This window comes from Nerophis lumbriciformis, linkage group LG02, assembly GCF_033978685.3.
Source record: "Nerophis lumbriciformis linkage group LG02, RoL_Nlum_v2.1, whole genome shotgun sequence".
In the NCBI taxonomy this organism is placed as follows: Eukaryota; Metazoa; Chordata; class Actinopteri; order Syngnathiformes; family Syngnathidae; genus Nerophis; species Nerophis lumbriciformis.
In genome coordinates this window covers 11,613,988-11,636,084 of record NC_084549.2, presented here as the reverse complement: position 1 = coordinate 11,636,084, position 22,097 = coordinate 11,613,988, and the positions used below count along the sequence as shown (strand labels likewise).

Genomic DNA, 22,097 nt, shown 5'->3' with positions numbered 1-22,097 from the left:
ACCTGCTGCTAATCACTTCCTGGTAGCATTTAAGCACGTCTCCACCATCTGGTCCCTGCCGGTTATTGTTCCTGAACTCCGCTCTGACATGTGCTACCTTGATTCTGCTTCCCTGGTATGTTGCCTTCGCATATTTCTGTAATATTGACCTCGTTGTGTTTTTGTTTTCCTAGCCACCTTGTTTTGAGAGGACTAGTTTTTGCCACGCTGTGTGCGTCCTGACCTTTGCTCCGCCAACCTCTGAAAGAGACTACTTTTGTTATATTTCCCATGGTGTGCACTTTTGCCCCATCACCCTTAGTTACCATTTTGGACTTATTAAATATTTTCATTTGTTATCGCGTCCCTTGCCTCCATTCTCTGCATCCCGGGGTCCACCCTTGAACTCTATCCTAACAGTTTTTGAAAGTTCTGTAGAAGGGGTGTCAAACTCATTTTAGCTCAGGGAAAATCTACACACACGGGCCGGACTATTAAAATCATGGCATTAAAACTAAAAAATAAAGACAACTTCAGATTGTTTTCTTTGTCTTACTTTGGCCAAAAATCGAACAAACACATTCTGAAAATATTGCAATAAAAGTATAGGAAAAAAATACCGGCAGCGGTAAAGTTTAGATCCATGAAGGAAAGAAGAAAGTGAGTGAATGTTTATAACTGAATACATTTACATATGCACATCTTGTGTGATGACTGTATTATGATGATAGTATATATCTGATAGTATATATCTGTATCATGAATCGATTTAAGTGGACCCCGACTTAAACAAGTTGAAAAACTTATTGGGGTGTTACCATTTATTGGTCAATTGTACGGAATATGTACTTCACTGTGCAACCTACTAATAAAAGTCTCAATCAATCATAAAAATATTTTCTTTTGTATTTTTTTTTTTTTTTAAATGAATTAAGTAACGTTTATGACAACCTTTTTCCAATATAGAATGTGAGATATAACAGGATAATGCATACATTTATCATTTGTTTTCAAAATTGTTACAAAAAAGTCGGATCCCAAAAATGTATTGTGGGACCCCATTTTTATGACTTGAGGGGGTCCCTGGGATCCCATTTTGAAGATTCCTAGCGCCAACACTGATGGAGTATTGGTGCGTGCAAAACCGCAGCAGGCGGCTGTGGCCTGTGGGCCGGTTCTAATACTAAAATGGTAAATGGGTTGTACTTGTATAGCGCTTTTCTACCTTTCTAAGGAACTCAAAGCGCTTTGACACTATTTCCACATGCACCCATTCACTAACACACATTCACACTAATCAAATATCATCCCGGGGGCCACAAATAATTAATTTGTGGGCCGGATCTGGCCCGCGGGCCTTGACTTTGACACATAGGTTCTATAGCAGGGGTGCTCATTACGTCGATCGCGATCTACCGGTCGATCTCGGAGGGTGTGTCAGTCGATCACCAGCCAGGCATTAAAAAAATAGTCCTAAAAATGAGCGATCATAAATCTTCACTATGACGTCACTTCCGTCACTTGATTGACATTCACGGCACCCGAAGGTCTTCTGAGATGACGCTGGCTGCTGCCAGCTCATTAAAATTACCGACTGGAAGGCGAGAAACACTTTATTTCAACAGACTCTGGCGCCGTACCTGTCGTCAAAACTCCAAAGACCGACTGCACAGTTGCACAATAAAAGGTCTGCTTCATCCTGCCTGCGCTACCAAAATAAGAGTCTCAGAAAGCTGACGTGCACAAGCTAGCAAGCTACGGAGTTTGCCGACAATGTATTTCTTGTAAAGTGTATACAAAGGAGTACGGAAGCTGGACAAATAAGATGCCAAAAACCAACCACTTTCATGTGGTATTGGACAGAAAGGAGGACTTTTTTTCTCCTCCATTCGAAAATGCGGACGTTATCATCACCACTGTCTGATTCCAATCAATGCAAGTCATCACAATCAGGTAATACACCAACTTATATTCTTGTCTTCATGAAAGAAAGGAATCTATATGTGTTAAACATGCTTGTATTATCTTTAACCACCTTTAACTTGTTAACAATATTAACTATATGTGTTAAACATGCTTGTATTATCTTTAACCACCTTTAAGTTGTTAACAATATTAACTATATGTATTAAACATGCTTGCATTATCTTTAAACACCTTTTAAGTTGTTAACAATATTAACTATATGTGTTAAACATGCTTGTTTTATCTTTAACCACCTTTAAGTTGTTAACAATATTAACTATTTGTGTTAAACATGCTTGTATTATTTTTAACTACCTTTAACTTGTTAACAATATTAACTATATGTGTTAAACATGCTTGCATTATCTTTAAACACCTTTAACTTGTTAACAATATTAACTATATGTATTAAACATACTTGTATTATCATTAAACACCTTTAATGTATTAACAAAATTAACTATATGTGTTAAACATGATTGCATTATCATTAAACACCTTTAACTTGTTAACAAAAACATATATTTCATAAATAAGTAAATATAAATTATATATATGAATGAGGTAGATCCCCACGACTTGATCAATTGAAAAGTAGCTCGCCTGCAGAAAAAGTGTGAGCACCCCTGTTCTATAGCATACACTAGGGTTGTCAAACTTGTTTTCATTGAGGGCCACATCGCAGTTGTGGTTGCCCTTGTAACAATGTATAATACATTTCCATATAGTATATTACACTTTTATATAACTGCCTATGCATTTATATACATATTTTTTATGTATGCTGTAAAAATATCTTTACATATTTACTGTAAAAACTGGCAGCAGAGCCGTGATAATTTTACTGTAAAATTTGCAATGGTGTTTACAGCATATAAGAAAAATATGACTGAAATGGAAAAAGCACCACTGTTTTTTTTATGGTAAAATTCATGCAAGAGAGCTGCCAGGTTATTGTTTTAATAGTAATAGTAATTAAAAAAAAACTAAAAAAAACTCCAGTCGCCAGAATTTGATCAATCAATCAATAAAAGTTTATTTATATAGCCCTAGATTACAAGTGTCTCAAAGGGCTGCACAAGCCACAACGACATCCTCGGCTCAGATCCCACACCAGGGCAAGAAAAAACTCAACCCAATTGAATTTGACTGGAAAATATATTGTAATTTTCACAGTGTACAATTTGATGGATAACTTGCTTTGAAATCATAAGTTAAGCAGATATTGAAGAATTTATTTTTTAACAATTTGGGGGAATACATGCTAATATAATGTTTTTTTACAGTATATTATCAAGGTTTCTCATTGTCCCATTGGGTTGAGTTTTTCCTTGCCCTGATGAGGGATCTGAGCCGAGGATGTTGTTGTGGCTTGTGCAGCCCTTTGAGATACTCGTGATTTAGGGCTATATAAGTAAACATTGATTGATTGATTGATTGATTGATTGATATTAGATAACATTTAAGTGTAAAAGATATGCAAATGCATGCAGTACATGTATTTTTTAATGTCAAAATAGAAAGGACAAATACATTTAGTGATAAAAGACTTCACAACCTGACATTGAATAAATGTTGTCAAAAAGCATGTTGTTTCAACGTTGTATTTGTGTTGTAGAAATAGAATATTGGTTGAAAAATGACCAAATTCCAATGGTCAAATCAACGTCACAACCTGACATTGAATAAACGTCGTCAAAAAGTATGATGTTTCAACTTTGTATTTGTGTTGTAGAATATTGGTTGAAAAATGACCAAAATTCAATGGTCAAATCAACGTCAGAACCTAACATTGATTAAACGTAGTCAAAAAGCATGTTGTTTCAACGTTATATTTGTGTTGCAGAAAATTGGTTGAAAAATGACCAAAATTAATATAATATATGCTATATTATAATGCTTTGTTGCATTATTAGATAACATTCAAGTGTAAAAGATATGCAAATGCATTGAGTACATGTATTTTTTTAATGTCAAAATAGAAAGAACAAATAGTGAGAAAAGATAAAGTGCTTTATTACTGTCTGTAACTCATTATTTCCAGGCTTTAGTGTGTCATACGGGCGAACATTTTATTTTTCAAGTAAAAAAACGATTTCGCAAACAAAAAAACCTGCCAAAAGTGTAATTCCTAAGAGTTGCATCGAGGTTGCATTACTGACCCTGACACAAATGACTGAATCACGTGTTGTCGCAAATTAAATAAAACAGTCCCACCTTGTATTTATTTGAGTCTATAATACAAAACACATGCGAATATTTCATTTGTTGCGAACAGTTAACGTTTTAGTATTTTTGCGCTTTTCTGTCAGGCAAATCTACGAGGCACCCGCCCGCTTTTCGGACAGGCATTACCCCGGTCGCCTGCCGGTCCTTCCTCCTTTTCTACGTCGCTGAGCGAGCCTGCCGTCAAGATGGTGAGTCTTGCGAGCTAAAGTACAACTAAAATCCACTCATCATCAAGTCAATCCGTTTGTCGGCCCAAATGTTACTCACTTCAAGCGATAGTTTACGGCCCAGCCTGTAAGAAGTCACATATATTGTCGTTGTAAGAGATGCCGTAGTGATAAATGAACGGCATTTGGTTCAAATGCTAAGCTACATGTTATCAATAAGTAACACAAGATGTGTCGGTTACGTTTGCAATGATAACTTTACGTTTTTGTTTAAAAAAATACATGTGTGTTATTTTAAATAATCCACGTAATTGTCAGTTGAGACACAATTCCACACAACCCATATTTGTAATGGTAAGGAAGCTCTGAGGCTAACGTTAGCATCTTTGCTACCAACAATGTGTAATGAAGTGCCTCGCAAAGGTGTAGTAAAATGATCAGTACTATATAATAATACGGAAAATGCAGCTTTGATAAGTGAGTCACTAAGTATTTCGGCAAGAAGTAATATTGGAAGAGCATTCTTTATAGCTTCCTTTTTCTTGCTATTTCCCCTAGAATGAGACAGTAACAGTCAGGACACGCAAGTTCATGACGAACCGACTGCTTCAAAGGAAGCAAATGGTAAGTTTCGATTTTATTACATCAAGTGTCCTCCCAGGCGTGCGTTCATGGGTTATTGTTGTCTTCTAGGTAGTCGATGTCTTGCATCCCGGCAAGGCCACGGTCCCGAAGACGGAAATCCGGGAGAAACTTGCCAAGATGTACAAGACCACCCCTGACGTGGTGTTCGTCTTTGGGTTCAGGACTCAGTTTGGCGGCGGCAAGACAACAGGTTTCGGCATGGTCTACGACTCCCTAGATTACGCCAAGAAGAATGAGCCCAAGCACAGACTGGCCAGGGTGAGTCAAGGAAGTATAAGTGGTGTTCTGACAGAGCTTTAATTTGTATCCATCCATCCATCCTTTTCTACCACTTATTCCCTTCGGGGTATTCTATCTTTAATTATTTTGCTATTGATTGTTGTTAAGGGCAGCACGGTGGAAGAGGGGTTAGTGCATCTGCCTCACAATACGAAGGTCCTGAGTAGTCTTGGGTTCAATCCCGGGCTCGGGATCTTTCTGTGTGGAGTTTGCATGTTCTCCCCGTGACTGTGTGGGTTCCCTCCGGGTACTCCGGCTTCCTCCCACCTCCAAAGACATGCACCTGGGGATAAGTTGATTGGCAACACTAAAAATTGGCCCTAGTGTGTGAATGTGAGTGTGAATGTTGTCTGTCTATCTGTGTTGGCCCTGCGATGAGTTGGCGACTTGTCCAGGGTGTACCCCGCCTTCCGCCCGATTGTAGCTGAGATAGGCTCCAGCGACCCCAAAGGGAATAAGCGGTAGAAAATGGATGGATGGATGTGTTCAAGGGTTACCTTGTCACTAGAGATGTCCGATAATATCGGGCTGCCGATATTATCGGCCAATAAATGCTTTAAAATGTAACATCGGAAATTATCGGTATCGTTTTCAAAAACCAAAATTAATTACTTTTTAAAACGCCGCTGTACGGAGTGGTACACGGACGTAGGGAGAAGTACAGAGCGCCAATAAACCTTAAATAAATGATAAATGGGTTGTACTTGTATAGCGCTTTTCTACCTTCAAGGTACTCAAAGCACTTTGACAGTACTTCCACATTTACCCATTCACACACTGATGGAGGGAGCTGCCATGCACCCATCAGGAGCAAGGGTGAAGTGTCTTGCTCAGGACACAACGGACATGACGAGGTTGGTACTAGGTGGGGATTGAACCAGTGACCCTCGGGTTGCGCACGGCCACTCTTCCACTGCGCCACGCCGTCCCATACCTTAAAGGCACTGCCTTTGCGTGCCGGCCCGATCACATATCTACGGCTTTTCACACACACAAGTGAATGCCAAGCATACTTGGTCAACAGCCATACAGGTCCCACTGAGGGTGGCCATTTAAACAACTTTAACACTGTTACAAATATGCGCCACACTGTGAACCCACACCAAACAAGAATGGCAAACACATTTCGGGAGAACATCCGCACCGTAACACAACATAAACACAACAGAACAAATACCCAGAGCCCCTTGCAGCACTTACTCTTCCGAGACGCTATAATATACACCCCCCGCTACCCGCCCACCTCATCCTCCTCATGCTCTCTCAGGGAGAGCATGTACCAAATTCCAAGCTGCTGTTTTGAGGCATGTTAAAAAAAAATAATGCACTTTGTGACTTCAATAATAAATATGGCAGTGCCATGTTGGCATTTTTTTCCATAACTTGAGTTGATATATTTTGGAAAACCTTTGTTACATTGTTTAATGCTTCCAGCGGGGCATCACAACAAAATTAGGCATAATAATGTGTTAATTCCACGACTGTATATATCGGTATCGGTCGATATCGGAATCGGTAATTTAAGAATTGGACAATATCGGATATCGGCAAAAAAGCCATTATCGGACATCTCTAATTGTCATCCTTATGAACGCTAACTACAGTTGATACCCAAGTGTTCAGATGCGGTGACATTTTTGATTCTCAAATTGTAGTACAAATCTTCATTTAGTGGTACTTAGGAACACAAGCGATTAGTGTTTTAATTAATAAGCAAGACAATTACCTAGGGATGGGCCGATAATACAACATCATTATACAGTATATCGCAATAGACACATGCTCAATATCAATTTAAAATAATTTTCGATAAAATATTCAATATAAATATTTTTTGGAAATCATGACGCAAGATTAATTTCATGAAGTCACTTGCGCTTTGGGAACCTAGTGAACAGGAAACAGTAAGTGTCACTGAGCAATGGGAGGGACAGGCTAACAGCCAGTTAACAGTATACACTTGAGCAATGGGAGCGACATGCTAACAGCTAATCACGTACCGTAATCGTATCAACTACCAAGTGTTACACCTTTTCTGCTGTTTCGCTCCCAGTCCCAGAGAGTAGTCGAGGAGCGCAGGGGAGGCTTTCCTTGCAGGACCGATGTTTTCGTTGGGGGTAACACCCTTCACTTTACCCGACAATGGGTCAGCTAAGCTCCGCTTTCGGGTCTGAATGACGAGGCCGCCGACTCGTGTCAATTCGGTCGCTTTATTCTTATTTCTGCAGGACACAACCGGATACATTTGCCAGTCGTCACTACTGCTGCAATTGCATGCTACCGCTTGCTTTGTTCACTATGACGTCACTCACCCAACAGTACACATTGCCATTCTTAAAGGCACACACACACATACGCTACTCTCATAACACGAGTGTGGTTGCACCGTCTTTCTGTTTTGCTGCGGATTCTCTGCATGGAGTGAGAAGAGAAACTGTTGATATCTTGATATATCAACTCAATAACAGTACGGTAACTTGTATTTAGTTTTGTTGGTTTTAATGCAGACAGTGTGGCAACATCCTAATACTTTCAATGTGTTTTAATGAGTTAACTTCTCAAACTAGCTTGTGTAGTGTTCAATAGCTTATACACTACTGCCATCTAGTGCCTCAAATCTGTAACTACCTTGAAATCTACTTAAATTATTTTATTACCTTAGCAGTGCTCATCCTACTTGGCTATCAGACAAGTTTCCACTGAAAAATAGCACCCTAAATTGTTTTACTGTAGTTATTGGTGAAGTAAGTATCAGCAATTATTGATATTGAACAATATAAAAAAAACTATATTGTGATAGTTTTGGCGACATTGCTTGGCCCGTCAATTTTCTGACAGTTCACACTACTATTCAGTTATTAGGAATTTGCTCCATAGTGTAGGCGAGTGAGAAATGGCGTCTTGATTCTAATTTGTTTTGCATGTATGGAGGAATTTACAAATAATTCTTGAAGACTAACACAAAAGAACTGTTGCTCAATCATAAGTAATGCGCTTTAACTAGTTAATATGGTTTCATACAAAAAACACAATTCTGTTAATATATTTCATGTGCCAGAGCATGGCAACTTGTACAGTCTACGGGATAATGAATGCTTTCTTGTGTTAATGTGTACAATTTCTTTTAAAATCTCTCCTTTCAGCACGGTCTCTATGAGAAAAAGAAGACCTCAAGGAAACAGCGCAAGGAACGCAAGAACAGAATGAAAAAAGTACGAGGTACCAAGAAAACCTCGGTGGGCGCTGCAAGCAAAAAGGTACGTTGCACTAATGAGTTCTCTGTTTGAGTGCACAACTGCTTCTTTATGCAAGTCCTATTCTGTTAACTTCATCTTGTCATTCTTTCAATGCTATAATATGTTCTCCGGAAACCACAGAAGGTAAATGCTTACAAGGAAGCTAACTCTTTTCCTCACTTTAGAATATAGCTAACCTTCCCTGTCCTCACCAACTGGTGTTAAAACAAAGTTGATGCTAAACCCACATGTACACGGGTATTTTCTTATGCATGGCTTGTGAAGTTAAGTACCAAAAGTTGGGTACACTGTCACCAATTGTCTTTGGGTTTCCATGTCTTAATACACATTGTGTGGGGTAAATGGGCCAGAAATATGCATATTTACATCAAACTGGGTTCTTTTGAACATTTGGATTAAGAGTACAATCCAACACATTGGTACCTTGGTTTTTGTTAAGAATCATTTCCAAAATGCCTGATGACCGAATCATATGACCGAATAATCTTTTCCCTTAAATGTAAATCTAATTTATTTTAGATTAGAGGTGCAACGATTCGTTGACAACTGATGGCAGAATCTGTCGGCGATAAATTTGTCCACGTATTCGTGATGTCATTGCTCGTGTTTTCCTGGAAAACGTGAGTCAGTACTGCCAATCGCATTAACATCGCGGATGAAAACATGTAAAGTGTGAGAATATTTCCTCCTGTTGAAAATATGAATACCTTGCTCATTTTGCAAAGCATATCTTGTTTTTATGATGCGATCTGTGATACGGGAGCATTAAAAGTGGAGGAATGTTGGACTATGGGTGATGGTCTCAACTCTGTAAGATTGTTAGCTCGTACCTTGCTAGCTGGCTAACAAGTGTGAGACAAAGTTGTGTAAAAAAATGATATAACTATCATTTTAGCCAAAGACAGCCAGCTAAACTGTCTAAACCAATTCAAGTACTTTTTAAAGCAGTATCAACGAAGAAAGGCACATTAACAATCACACGCACACACTTAACATTAGGCGCCGATGCACTGGAATAAGATTAAACACATAACCTATTAGATAGCCAAAATGTGAATAATTTATCAATGATACAATTATATGCATTGAGTATTAGTGCTAAAAATGCTAGGAGTTCATCAATAATATCAGTGTGCATGTTTTTAAACACATCATAATTTTTTTCTTTATTCTTTTAGCCTGTTTTGTCTTATAGTTTGTTCCTATTGCTATTTTAACTATGCTTTTTTTTTATTACATGAAAAATATACTTGCTGTATTTTGCACTTTTTCTGTCCTTTTAAATGGAGGGGTTTTGGTAGATGTAGGTCATTTTCAGTCCGGCCAATGCAAAAAAAAAAAAAAAGCTTCTGAACAAAACATACTCACCAAGCTTTAGTTTGATACCGTCACATGTCACGACACTATTGTGAGGATTTTGAAACTAATACTGCAGTATCTACAAAACTGTTATATCCCTGGCAGATAGTATTTTTTGCTTTAGTTTATTTATTGTGTACTATGGACTTTGTTTTGCTCAAACAATTGTATGAAATCAAATAGAATAAGGATAAATATTGTTGATATTGTTACTGTCAATAGGCACTCATCAGGAACTTTAGGATCCTGGAACTAGAGGTTCCTGTAGAAATGTGTGGTTTCTGTTTCCACAGCATTTCACAGTTCAGGGTAGTTAATACAAATCAGGCGGATATATGGAGAAGTGGTTTAGTATATTTCTACATTGATACTTTAACAGATATAACCCAGCTGTTTAAATACCATGTAAATACAGTATTAAGTCACAGTTCCTGTACTAAAAAATAAGTAATAGAATACAATAATATACAAAACGATATAATTAAAAAAAATAAAATGTACCGAGTTGTTTATAAAAAGTCAGGCCTTTTTGTCCAATAGTCAGAAAGTTCTCTCAGTAAATGATGAATTCATGAGGGTCAGGCGATTTATTTTGCCGCATTTCATCTGTAAATAATACATAAATAAATGTCAGCGTTCATGTCACGTTAACACGAACACATCAGTTTTAGTGTTAGCCTGTTAGCATTAACATTCGGTCCACTTCGGTTGAGGCTAATAACTACACCAATGGAGTTCCACTCAGTACTTGTCATGCAATAAATTACCGTATTTTCCGCACCATAAGGCGCCCTGGGTTAAAAGCCGCGCCTTCAATGAACGGCATATTTCAAAACTTTGTCCACCTATAAGCCGCCCGGTGTTGTAAGCCGCATCTAACTGCGCTAAAGGAATGTCAAAAAAACCAGTCAGATAGGTCAGTCAAACTTTAATAATATATTAAAAACCAGCGCTCTAACAACTCTGTTCACTCCCAAAATGTACGCAAATGTGCAATCACAAACATAGTAAAATTCAAAATAGTGCAGAGCAATAGCAACATAATGTTGCTCGAACGTTAATGTCACAACACACAAAAGAAACATAACGCTCACTTTCTGAAGTTATTCTTCATTCATAAATCCCTCGAATTATTCTCCTTCGTTGTCCGAATTGAAAAGTTGGGCGAATGTGGGATCCAAAATGTCGTCTGGCGCTGTCTCCCTGCCTCCCTGTCTTGGTGAACGTCACGTGTGTTCGCCTTCTGTCATCCACTGTTCCCACGCAGTTAGCAGTCTAGCTTCGAATGCCCTGTTGACACCAATATCTAGCGGCTGGAGGTCTTTTGTCAATCCACCCGGAATGACGGCGAGTATTGAATTAAGCGCGTAAGCGTGTCTCTTAATGTGATGTTATGAGCTAGCAAATATAACAACTACACTACCCAGCATGCAACGATAGTGACGAGCATGCGCGGTAGCCCTGAGAAGCGTTGTTGTATGCTGGGAGTTAGAATGTGGTTATGAGCACGCTGTGAGTAAACGTTGAGAACTCAGTTAACACGCCTCGTCTGCATTATTTATAATTAGACAGACAACACACTTAATAGGAGCCATTTTGGGGTCTTCACATAAACACACAAATGGAAATGAAACGTCACATATCCCAGCATGCACAGCGCGCTTCTTCTACGGGGAAAAAAGATGGCGGCTGTTTACCGAAGTTGCGAGACCGAAACTTTATGAAAATGAATCTTAATATTTATCCATATATAAAGCGCACCGGGTTATAAGGTGCACTGTCAGCTTTTGAGAAAATTTGTGGTTTTTAGGTGCGCCTTATAGTGCGGAAAATACGGTAGTCCGATTTCTCAAATAGTTTGGCTCTAAATAAGCTTCCTACAACCCATGGAAACGCCTTAATCCGTTCGTGTTCTGTTTTGAAAAGTCGGACTAAAACACCGGGATTATGTGATTGGAAACCAGCTCTCTCAACCACCAGAGGGGACCCTTCGTATCGCGCCTGTGCCAGTCTCTATGTGAAGGGTACAACCCGGAATAAGATACCATTCAATAAAAACAGCAACAATTGTCATGAATAGGAGACTGTTTATTTGGTTCACAAAATAAAATAAAATTTTGAAATTCATCAATGGTAGAAAAAAAATTGAGATTTATTTAAGAAGGTAGCAAAGGAAATGGAAAATGCCGGCTTAATTTGGACTCCAGTACCAAATACCAATGAGATGAAAGATAATGAAGCAGGTATATTAAAGGCAAAATAATAAACCCATCACGCTGCAATTGTGCACTCCAATTTGATTAACTTTCCGTCCAACTGGCAAGATAGTCCAGAACAATAGCAACCTTCCTCTGGATATCAGTCTCAGCACGAATGGTCTTTTCCTACGGATTTAAAACGCCCATCATTCCAGAGCCTTTAGAATTAACTTAGAGACATTTAAAAGTTTTGTTTTCATGATTTTCGTCTTAAAAATTCCTTCGAAAAAACTCTTCCACAGACTTTCTGTGTATCTGACCTGATACATTCTTGGAAATAGCGTCATGTTCGTCCAATCCAAGATCACTTTTTGAAGCTGTCTATTTAACATCAGCATAGCCTTTAGAGACGTAATATTTGTAATTTGTGCCAAAATTACAGCGGACATCTGTTAAAACAAGTTGTAAGGATCCCGAATATTGGTGTGACGTCATAGGTCAATCGGAAAAGTAATTCAGTTATCAGCGCTAAAATGAAAAAAACGCTCCCCAGTGTACGGGAGGCACATGGCCTATGACCAATAGTCGGATTTGAGAATGTGCATAAACACTAAGACTTCACACGAAAGTGTGAAAATAAAATAAACAAATATTTGAGAAATCAGACTAATTTAGTGTATGGAAATGTAGTGACTACTTTTACAACATGTAAAATAGTAAATAAATATTTGTCATTTACCTTCATTTCACATTCATCTAACGAAGTCTCTGAGTAAGCAGCTGATGTCGTCGCTTCGAATCCGGCTTCATACTTAACTGTAAATGCGTTTAAAATAACCCATCCACTTATTGTACCTTGTCGTACCGAAATGAAGTTTGTGAAAATAATAAACAATAAACTGCATTTAGTTTAAAGACTACGACTGAGTAAAAACACTGCAAGATAGTTCCACTGATCAGCGTTTTTCAGCACAAAGATGCCCCACAAAACGCCCTGCAAGTCGAAAGTTCCTTTCGTTCATTCTCTCCATTGTCAAGTTTGTTGTAATAGAAATACACAAGAAATAAGTTATACAGCATTCTGTAAATCATGGGTGGTGTGTATTCGAAAAATACGTTTTATGAACGCCCCCAACTGTGTTCAACCAATCAATGTTCGACAGCACAGCCCGTCCCCAGTAAGGTTCAGAGAACCTTCTAAAATTCCCACCTATCTGGCAGGAACTCAGGAAAGTTCCTTAAGAACTAAATCTACCGGGGTAGTTTTTGGTGGAAACACAAGGAGAACTTTATTTACCTGGTTAAATAAAAAAGTTCCTGCGGTGGAAAAGAGCCCAAAGGTATCGGCCAATGTCACTCATGGATGATATTGGAATTGGCAACATAAATACTTGATCTGAACATCCCTAGACGCCACTTTACGATGTCTTGAATCCAACGGTGTTTTCACTTTTATGAAAGTGCTGCCATTTGTGACATTTTAGCCCCATAGTGGAGTATTTTATAGTCCTACTCAAAAAAGAACAGGGACTGATGGTTTAACATGATAGTTTCTCAAAAGCTGCAGCTTGTGAGCCAGTGATTATGTCAGAATGACTTATGGTATGGTGTTAACAGGCTAACACAGGCAAGTCTTGTTACTAATACGCATAATGGACACAGTTGGACTCTCGGAGTGCATTATTAACATAACATTGAGACACCAACACAATCTGAGTCTGGGCACTCAGCAAACCGACAGACGGGAAAATAGGCTAGTTTGTTAGTCACAATGTTTTGCTGTACAATAAGTGTCAATATGAGAAAAACAGCACATTTCTGGCAAAAATGTACGGTATGTGAAACTGAATCCAATGAAATGTGTGGCGTATGAAAACCGAGGTACTACCGTATTGGGTTTTACACACTTCCTTTGGAGTTGACAGATACTTAAATATCCGTCTGCCTTTCATAACCCAAATGATGACATTCATTGATAGGCACCCGAGTGGAAGTGGAAACTTAGTGGTTACAATCCTACTTTAGTGGTTTCCTTGCAAACTCATCTGCGGCACAAACCTTTCCCACAAGATTAATACCAGAAGTCAATGTTTGAATAACAATTCAGTTTTAATATCAGTTGAATATCCTACAAACGCAACTCGTGTGCTTGTAAAACTTGAGTTATAGGCTAGTGTTACTCAACAAACCCTCAGAAATTTGATATCTGAAATTAACGTAATTCTATTCCATCTTTTTGTTCCTCACTTCGCATCCCACGGAATACTATTGCAGAAATGAAGTGTCAGGTATAAATCCAGTAGGAGCATGGAGTGCATTGTGTTGCACATCCAGAGCAGATACATATGTTAGTTGTGCCAGCATGTCACACCTTCACCCACTTTTACCCCCTTAGTGTTGCCCTACCCCTGTCAGTAGGCTCTCCCTCAGGTATTTGTGCTACTAGTAGACAGAACCTACTATAGTGTATGTTTTAACAAACACTTGTTCACAAGCGGAACACAAGTGTCTGTGGTTTTGTGAGTGTTGAGCAGCCTTACCAGTGTGTCCTTTCCGATGTTTAATGTTTTCAGACCGCATCCCATGTTAGTCATGATCCACGTGTTGTTTGGAGTTTCACTCAAATCTACAGCCTAATACCAGGAATAAATCAAATAAAGCTTGTAGTAACTTTGCCTTTCTCTTCTTTCCCAGTGAGCCCAGCCAGGGATGGTCTTCGTGCTCAAGATGTTCTTGTATATTGTTCTCAAATAAAAGTTTGGAGAAAAAGAGACTGTTTCTCTTAAGTTGCATTCCTTTTGTAAAAAAAAAAAGGTTTTTGGAAAGGTGCCATTCTTTAAACAAGTTTTTGACTTTGAACACTTTTTTTTTTTACCAAAAAAGCAACTGGAGTTTAAGCTGCAGTACCTCAAGTGGCCACACGGGAGTGCTCTTGTCCATAATATATTCCGACTATAAATAGTTTTGTGAATTTCATGCTACAAAACCTCAGATGAATACTTTGTATAATTCGTACAATAGCCAACCTTTTGTTGTTTCTAAACACCATTTGGAGCTGAATAGATGTTGCCTTTTTCTGCAGTGTGACCTTTTTCAGCAAATTAGCATTGAAAGACCCCAAGAGAATGTTTAAATGAAGCCCTGAAAATGCCAGGGAATGGTCTCTGGTGTGTACACACTGCCAGCCCACGGAACACTTTGCTTCTTGGCTCTAAGCTAAACATTTTATTTCGGAAGCTTAGGGGCCTCAAATATGAATACTTGGAGACACTTGCCTACATCTTGAGTGAATCTTGAGGGCCCATCTTTCCCACTTGGAGGTATCTAGTGCAGGAATGTCAAATGCAGCCCAGCTTGTTTTTTTATTGGCCTTTTAACCAATTGTAAATATTAACTATTATTAATGAGGTGTGTTTTTAAATATTACTCTTAATTCCCTTTGACACCTGTAACACAGCTAAGTGGATGTTTTGTTCAGCTATCTTAGCATATGTTGACTTACACCGGATCCAAAATGTATGGAAGTGGCTCCCGCGTCCTGCAATTTCTCGGAATGCGGGCCTCGGTGGAAACAAGTTTTAACACCCCTGATTTTAGTGTGTACTCCCTATCAGTGGTTCTCCAACTTTATTCACAGAGTGTGAGCTCAGAAAACACTTGGCTCTTCAAGTACCGTTATAATGACCCGACAATAAACTACAATAGCATAGTAGGCCTAAGTCTACTGCATACCTGCCAACTACTCCGGTTTTCCCGTAATTAGTACGGTTTCCATCAACCTATTCCGGGTTACGGTTGCAGTGATAAAAAATACGATTTTTCATTAATTTGAATTTTTTTTTTTTTTTTTAAGTTTTATTCACGAAATCGCGTAACAACAATGACAATCGACACTGCTTCCCGTAACTTCCTATCGAGCCATTCCGAATGCCATGCGCGAGGCTATTTATAGCACCGCTGCCAAGCACGAGGCACCAGTTGCCATTGTTTCCAAACGAGCGAACGATCATGGAATCAGCCGGAGAAAAATCGCAAACGGGTCTTAAACCGAAAAGAAAACTGCAGTCATTCCGTGAAGAATATTCAAAAGCCTGTCCGGGAATAATTATCCGTTCCAAAAAGGGTGAAAACTACGCGAATTGCACCTTGTGCAGACAAGATTTTTCGATCGGACACGGAGGAATTAGCGATGTAAAAGACCACGTTGGGACAAAAAAAACACAAGTCTAATGCCGTTGCTAGCGATACAAGTGGAAAACTTTCAACGTTTTTCGTCGCCCAAACAGATTCTTTGGATGTGATAAATGCCGAAGTTTTATTTACGGAGGCAATAATTGAGCATGGACTTCCAATCGCACTGGCTGATCACATGGGACAGTTATTTCGGAAAATGTTTCCCGACTCGAAAATCGCCAAAAAATATGGATGTGGTCGAAACCAAAACATCAAACATTATTCAGTGTCTTGGAACAGAATCCTCAAAAAGTATCGCCGATGTCATGAAGACGGAACCATTTAGCATGTCGACTGACGGCAGCACCGATTATGACGATGTAAAACTGTACCCCATTTGTGTTCGATATTTCGATGACGACATTGGAAAAGTATTGTCAGTACTTCTGTCTTTGAGGGAATGCAATACGGCTTCCACAGGCGAAAACATTTACAAAATACTCGCGGAAGAAATAGACTCAAACGAAATTCCTTGGCAGAATTTGGTTTGCTTTGCTGCCGATAATGCTGCAGTATTTTGCTGTAATATTTTTGTTTTGAAAAGTCACTGTGACTGATAGAAAAGTGATGGTTTTAGCAACATTTTAACCTGTCTGAATGCTAATACCGTATTTTCCGCACCATAAGGCGCCCTGGGTTATAAGCCGCGCCTTCAATGAACGGCATATTTCAAAACTTTGTCCACCTATAAGACGCCCCGTGTTATAAGCCGCATCTAACTGCGCTAAAGGAATGTCAAAAAAACAGTCAGATAGGTCAGTCAAACTTTAATAATATATTAAAAACCAGCGTGATGTGGGCGCGCACGGAGACGTATATCAACATGGACGGAGCTGCGTGAAAAAAGCCACCCGGCCTCTTCGCGTAAACTTACCTTAACCACTCGCTCATCTTTTCTTCATCCATCCATCCCTTCGAGTTAGCTTTTATGATGACGCCGGCTGGAAAGGTCTCTTTTGGCAAGGTCTTCCTTTTGAATATCACCATGGGTGGAAGTTTCTGGCCATTAGCATGGCAAGCTAGAACCACAGTGAAGGATGACTTCTCATTCCCTGTGGTGCGAATATTCACCGTACGTGCTCCCGTTGTATCCACAGTGCGGTTCACAGGAATATCAAAAGTCAGTGGAACCCTGTCGCTTAGTAGGAGCCATGTTGTGGTCTTTACAGATGTAAACACACAAAGGAAATGAAACGTACGGTAATATCCGCGCGCTTCTTCTTCTTCTACGCGGGCGGGTGGTTGCTTACAGTAGAAGAAGAAGCGCTTCCTGTTCTATGGGGGCGGGTGCTTACCTTGGCGGTTGCTTGCGTAGAAGAAGAAGCACTTCCTCTTCTACGGGGAAAAAAGATGGCGGCTGTTTACCGTAGTTGCGAGACCGAAACTTTATGAAAATGAATCTTAATATTTATCCATATATAAAGCGCACCGCGTTATAAGGCGCACTGTCAGCTTTTGAGAAAATTTGTGGTTTTTAGGTGCGCCTTATAGTGCGGAAAATACGGTAATCATTTTATTGAACCCCCCACCAGGACTTGGTCCTGGACCTACCGGGGCCTGCGGCCCCTGGACCCTGACTACTAGGTTTTTCTGATTTCAAAAGTTGGCAGGTATGCTACTGTAACATTACACACCGTTTGAACAGTAACACTGAATATTTTGGTGATTTGGCGAACAGTATGAGAATCACTGGTTTACATAATCAATGCCAGATGGCTGAGATGAAACATGTTTATCAAAATAAGGTTGCAGGCCAAGACCACACAAGAAGGCCTTACTATTGATTAAACAGACTGAATATATTGGGAGAAAAATATTTACGGTGCATTCCGACGCCGGAGCCTACTCTTATTTGTGCCTAAATAGAATTGATTATGACCTAGAAAAGAGGCAGGTGGAGTCATTTATCTGTGCTAAAGTGGGGGTGAGCATGGATGTGGGAGGTTTGACATAAGTGGAGCTTTCAAGCCAGGGACTGGTAACAGATGGTGCTGGGAAATTAAGCTCCTCTCTCCTCAGCCTTTGCAGTTTGTCCCAGGAGGTGTCTCTCTGCCTTTTCTGTCTGCCATGTCTCATTCCTTCTTATCTCCTATGGCCTCTTCCTCCTTTTGTTATTAGTCCCCCTCCTCGCTCTCTTGTGTTTTCATTAAAGCAGCTCTATTAAGAGGAGTGGGATGTTTAGCACATTGATGTAATAAATATGTGTAAGGGGACGCAGAGGATGAAAGGGTTTTAAAAGGAGACAGAAATGAGTGAAGAATGCTGCTGGGTTGTGTGTGTGTGTGTGTGTGTGTGTGTGTGATCTTGTATTTCTACCCTTCTTGAGACATCAACAAGGAAAAGAACCGTCCATATGAGGACCGAAATCATGGTCCCAAAACGGAAAACCATTGCATCTAACAGAGAATGTCTCATTTGCACCCCTGGTGGTGAAATCTATCAAAACGAGGGTGGTCCCAAAAAGGACGGATTTTTCAAATTGACAGTGTGTCGGTTTTATAAGTGCTCCCCCTCTGGTCAACATATGAAATAACAAGTGTGTGTAAAAATTTGAAGTGCACCCCCTCTGGCCGACATATGTAATAAGTGTGTGTAAGAAATTGAAATGCGCCCCCTTTGGCCAAAATTAATAATAATAAAAAAAAATGTATATAGAGACATACTGTAATAACTTGAAGTAAATAATGAAGATTAAAAACCAATTCAACAACAACAAAAAAACGTACTTAAAGCAGTCTTTTTCTTACAACGTGTTGACTTTTTTCTTATAAAATTGGGAACAAGTTCTCATATTCTTTAAGTTTCTGTAATATTGCAATATTGTCTTGTAAAATGATTACTTTTTTTTAATGTAAAATTATTACTTTTTCATGCAAAATGGTGACATTTGTCATATAAAATTCTGACTTTTATCACAATATTGCCATTTCTTTTTGTTGTTCTTGTAAAATCGTGACATTTTCGGAGTAAAATTATGACTTATGTGATAATTAAAATGATGACTTTTGTCATAATTTTGCCGAGTAAAATTCCGATTATTATTATAATATTGCCAACATTTGAAAGTTTTCTTATTAAATTGTGACTTTTGTCGAGTAAAATTACGACTCTTTTCATAAAATTGCCAAAGTGTAAAGCTTTTTCTTGTAAAACTGCGACTGTTATTGAGTAAAATTCCAACTTTTATCGTAATATTGCACAAATGTTCAGTTTTTCCTGTAAAATTTTAACTTGCGTTGAGTAAAATTATGACTTTTATTACAATACTGCCAAAATTCTACGTTTTTCTTGTGAAATTCCAACTCATTTTTCACAACAAGCTTTTTTATATTTGCATAGTATGTATATATTATTAATGTTGTAAATACACTTCTTTATACATCTAGAAAGGGTGGTCCTAAAGCAGTAGGCATTATTCAGAGGTCTCAAGAAGGTGAGAAATACAAGAGTGTGTGTGTGTGTGTGTGTGTGTGTGTGTGTGTGTGTGTGTGTGTGTGTGCCTTGCAGGAGCTGCAGTGTCAGCATCAGGCAGTCCCAGGGGAGCCTCCTATATGTGCCAAATAAAGCTCCGTGCTTTTCCTTCAGGGCATTTATGTGGTGTTTTATACAATGAACACGCTCCCCTCCTACTGTACAAACAAACAAAGGTGCTCTTTGGCCAGGTTTATGATGAGGTGTTTACAACAGGTGCACTTTTAATGGCTCGTGCGCTGATGAATTGGCTTGTTGTGGGGAAGTGACCTAGCAACTGATGACTCATTGCTTTCACCTGCCGGGTCCATGCTGTACTTAAAACGCCTGACTGGGCCGTTTATTGTATTTACACTATAGTCCATGCACAGGTTATATCAAGGTTATGGCTATACATGAAGTGTTTTTTGTCTATTATACTGTATACATATATATATATATATATATATATATATATATATATACATATATATATATATATATATATATATATATATATATATATATATATATATATATATATATATATATATATATACATACACAGTATATTTGTATATATATATATCTGTATATAAATATATATATATATATATATATATATATATGCATACATATATATATTATACATACATATATACATATATATGCATACATATATATATTATACATATATATATATATATATATATATATATATATATATATATATATATATATATATATATATATATATATATATTTATATAAACTTAAAAGTACCAATGATTGTCGCGCACACACTAGGTGTGGCGAAATTATTCTTTGCATTTGACCCATCACCCTAGATCAACCCCTGGGAGGTGAGGGGAGCAGTGAGCAGCAGCGGTTGCCGTGCCCGGGAATCATTTTTGGTGATTTAACCCCAAATTCCAACCCTTGATGCTGAGTGTCAAGCAGGGAGGCAATTGGGTCCCATTTTTATAGTCTTTGGAATGACTCGGCCGGGGTTTGAACTCACAACCTACCGATCTCAGAGCGGACACTCTAACCACTAGGTCACTGAGTAGGTATATTATGTATGTATGTATGTATATATATATATATATATATATATATATATATATATATATATATATATACATACATATATATATATATATACATACATATACACACACACACACACACACACACATATATAATATATATATATATATATACATATATACACATATATATATGAGGTGGCGACTTTCCTTCCGCCCGAATGCAGATAGGCTCGAGCACCCCCCGCGACCCCAAAAGGGACAAGCAGTAGGAAATGGATGGATGGATATATACAGGTAAAAGCCAGTAAATTAGAATATTTTTCAGTAATTGCATTCAAAAGGTGTAACTTGTACATTATATTTATTCATTGCACACAGACTGATGCATTCAAATGTTTATTTCATTTAATTTTGATGATTTGAAGTGGCAACAAATAAAAATCCAAAATTCCGTGTGTCACAAAATTAGAATATTACTTAAGGCTAATACAAAAAAGGGATTTTTAGAAATGTTGGCCAACTGAAAAGTATGAAAATGAAAAATATGAGCATGTACAATACTCAATACTTGGTTGGAGCTCCTTTTGCCTCAATTACTGCGTTAATGCGGCGTGGCATGGAGTCGATGAGTTTCTGGCACTGCTCAGGTGTTATGAGAGCCCAGGTTGCTCTGATAGTGGCCTTCAACTCTTCTGCGTTTTTGGGTCTGGCATTCTGCATCGTCCTTTTCACAATACCCCACAGATTTTCTATGGGGCTAAGGTCAGGGGAGTTGGCGGGCCAATTTAGAACAGAAATACCATGGTCCGTAAACCAGGCACGGGTAGATTTTGCGCTGTGTGCAGGCGCCAAGTCCTGTTGGAACTTGAAATCTCCATCTCCATAGAGCAGGTCAGCAGCAGGAAGCATGAAGTGCTCTAAAACTTGCTGGTAGACGGCTGCGTTGACCCTGGATCTCAGGAAACAGAGTGGACCGACACCAGCAGATGACATGGCACCCCAAACCATCACCCAACCATGCAAATTTTGCATTTCCTTTGGAAATCGAGGTCCCAGAGTCTGGAGGAAGACAGGAGAGGCACAGGATCCACGTTGCCTGAAGTCTAGTGTAAAGTTTCCACCATCAGTGATGGTTTGGGGTGCCATTTCATCTGCTGGTGTCGGTCCACTCTGTTTCCTGAGATCCAGGGTCAGGGTGTCTCTACCCACTACGGCATGGCGTAGTGGGTAGAGCAACCGTGCCAGAAACCTGAGGGTTGCAGGTTTGCTCCCCGCCTCTTACCA

General features: G+C 38.9%; 1 protein-coding gene across 1 annotated transcript; it reads left to right on the top strand.

Moving 5' to 3' along the window:
• The first annotated feature begins 73 nt into the window (after positions 1 to 73).
• Positions 74 to 14,849, top strand: rps24 (ribosomal protein S24). The gene is made up of 6 exons (XM_061938050.1): positions 74 to 115; positions 4,257 to 4,361; positions 4,899 to 4,964; positions 5,034 to 5,243; positions 8,408 to 8,521; positions 14,773 to 14,849. The coding sequence occupies exons 1-6, from the start codon at positions 89 to 91 to the stop codon at positions 14,773 to 14,775; spliced, it is 525 nt and encodes a 174-aa protein (XP_061794034.1). The 5' UTR covers positions 74 to 88; the 3' UTR covers positions 14,776 to 14,849.
• The last annotated feature ends 7,248 nt before the right edge of the window (positions 14,850 to 22,097 follow it).

Coding starts and splice junctions, on each gene's coding strand:
- rps24 (XM_061938050.1), top strand. CDS start 89: ATGTGCTACCTTGATTCTGCTTCCCTG. Junction 4,362..4,898: donor GCGAGCCTGCCGTCAAGATG/GTGAGTCTTGCG, acceptor TATTTCCCCTAG/AATGAGACAGTAACAGTCAG. Junction 4,965..5,033: donor TGCTTCAAAGGAAGCAAATG/GTAAGTTTCGAT, acceptor GTTGTCTTCTAG/GTAGTCGATGTCTTGCATCC.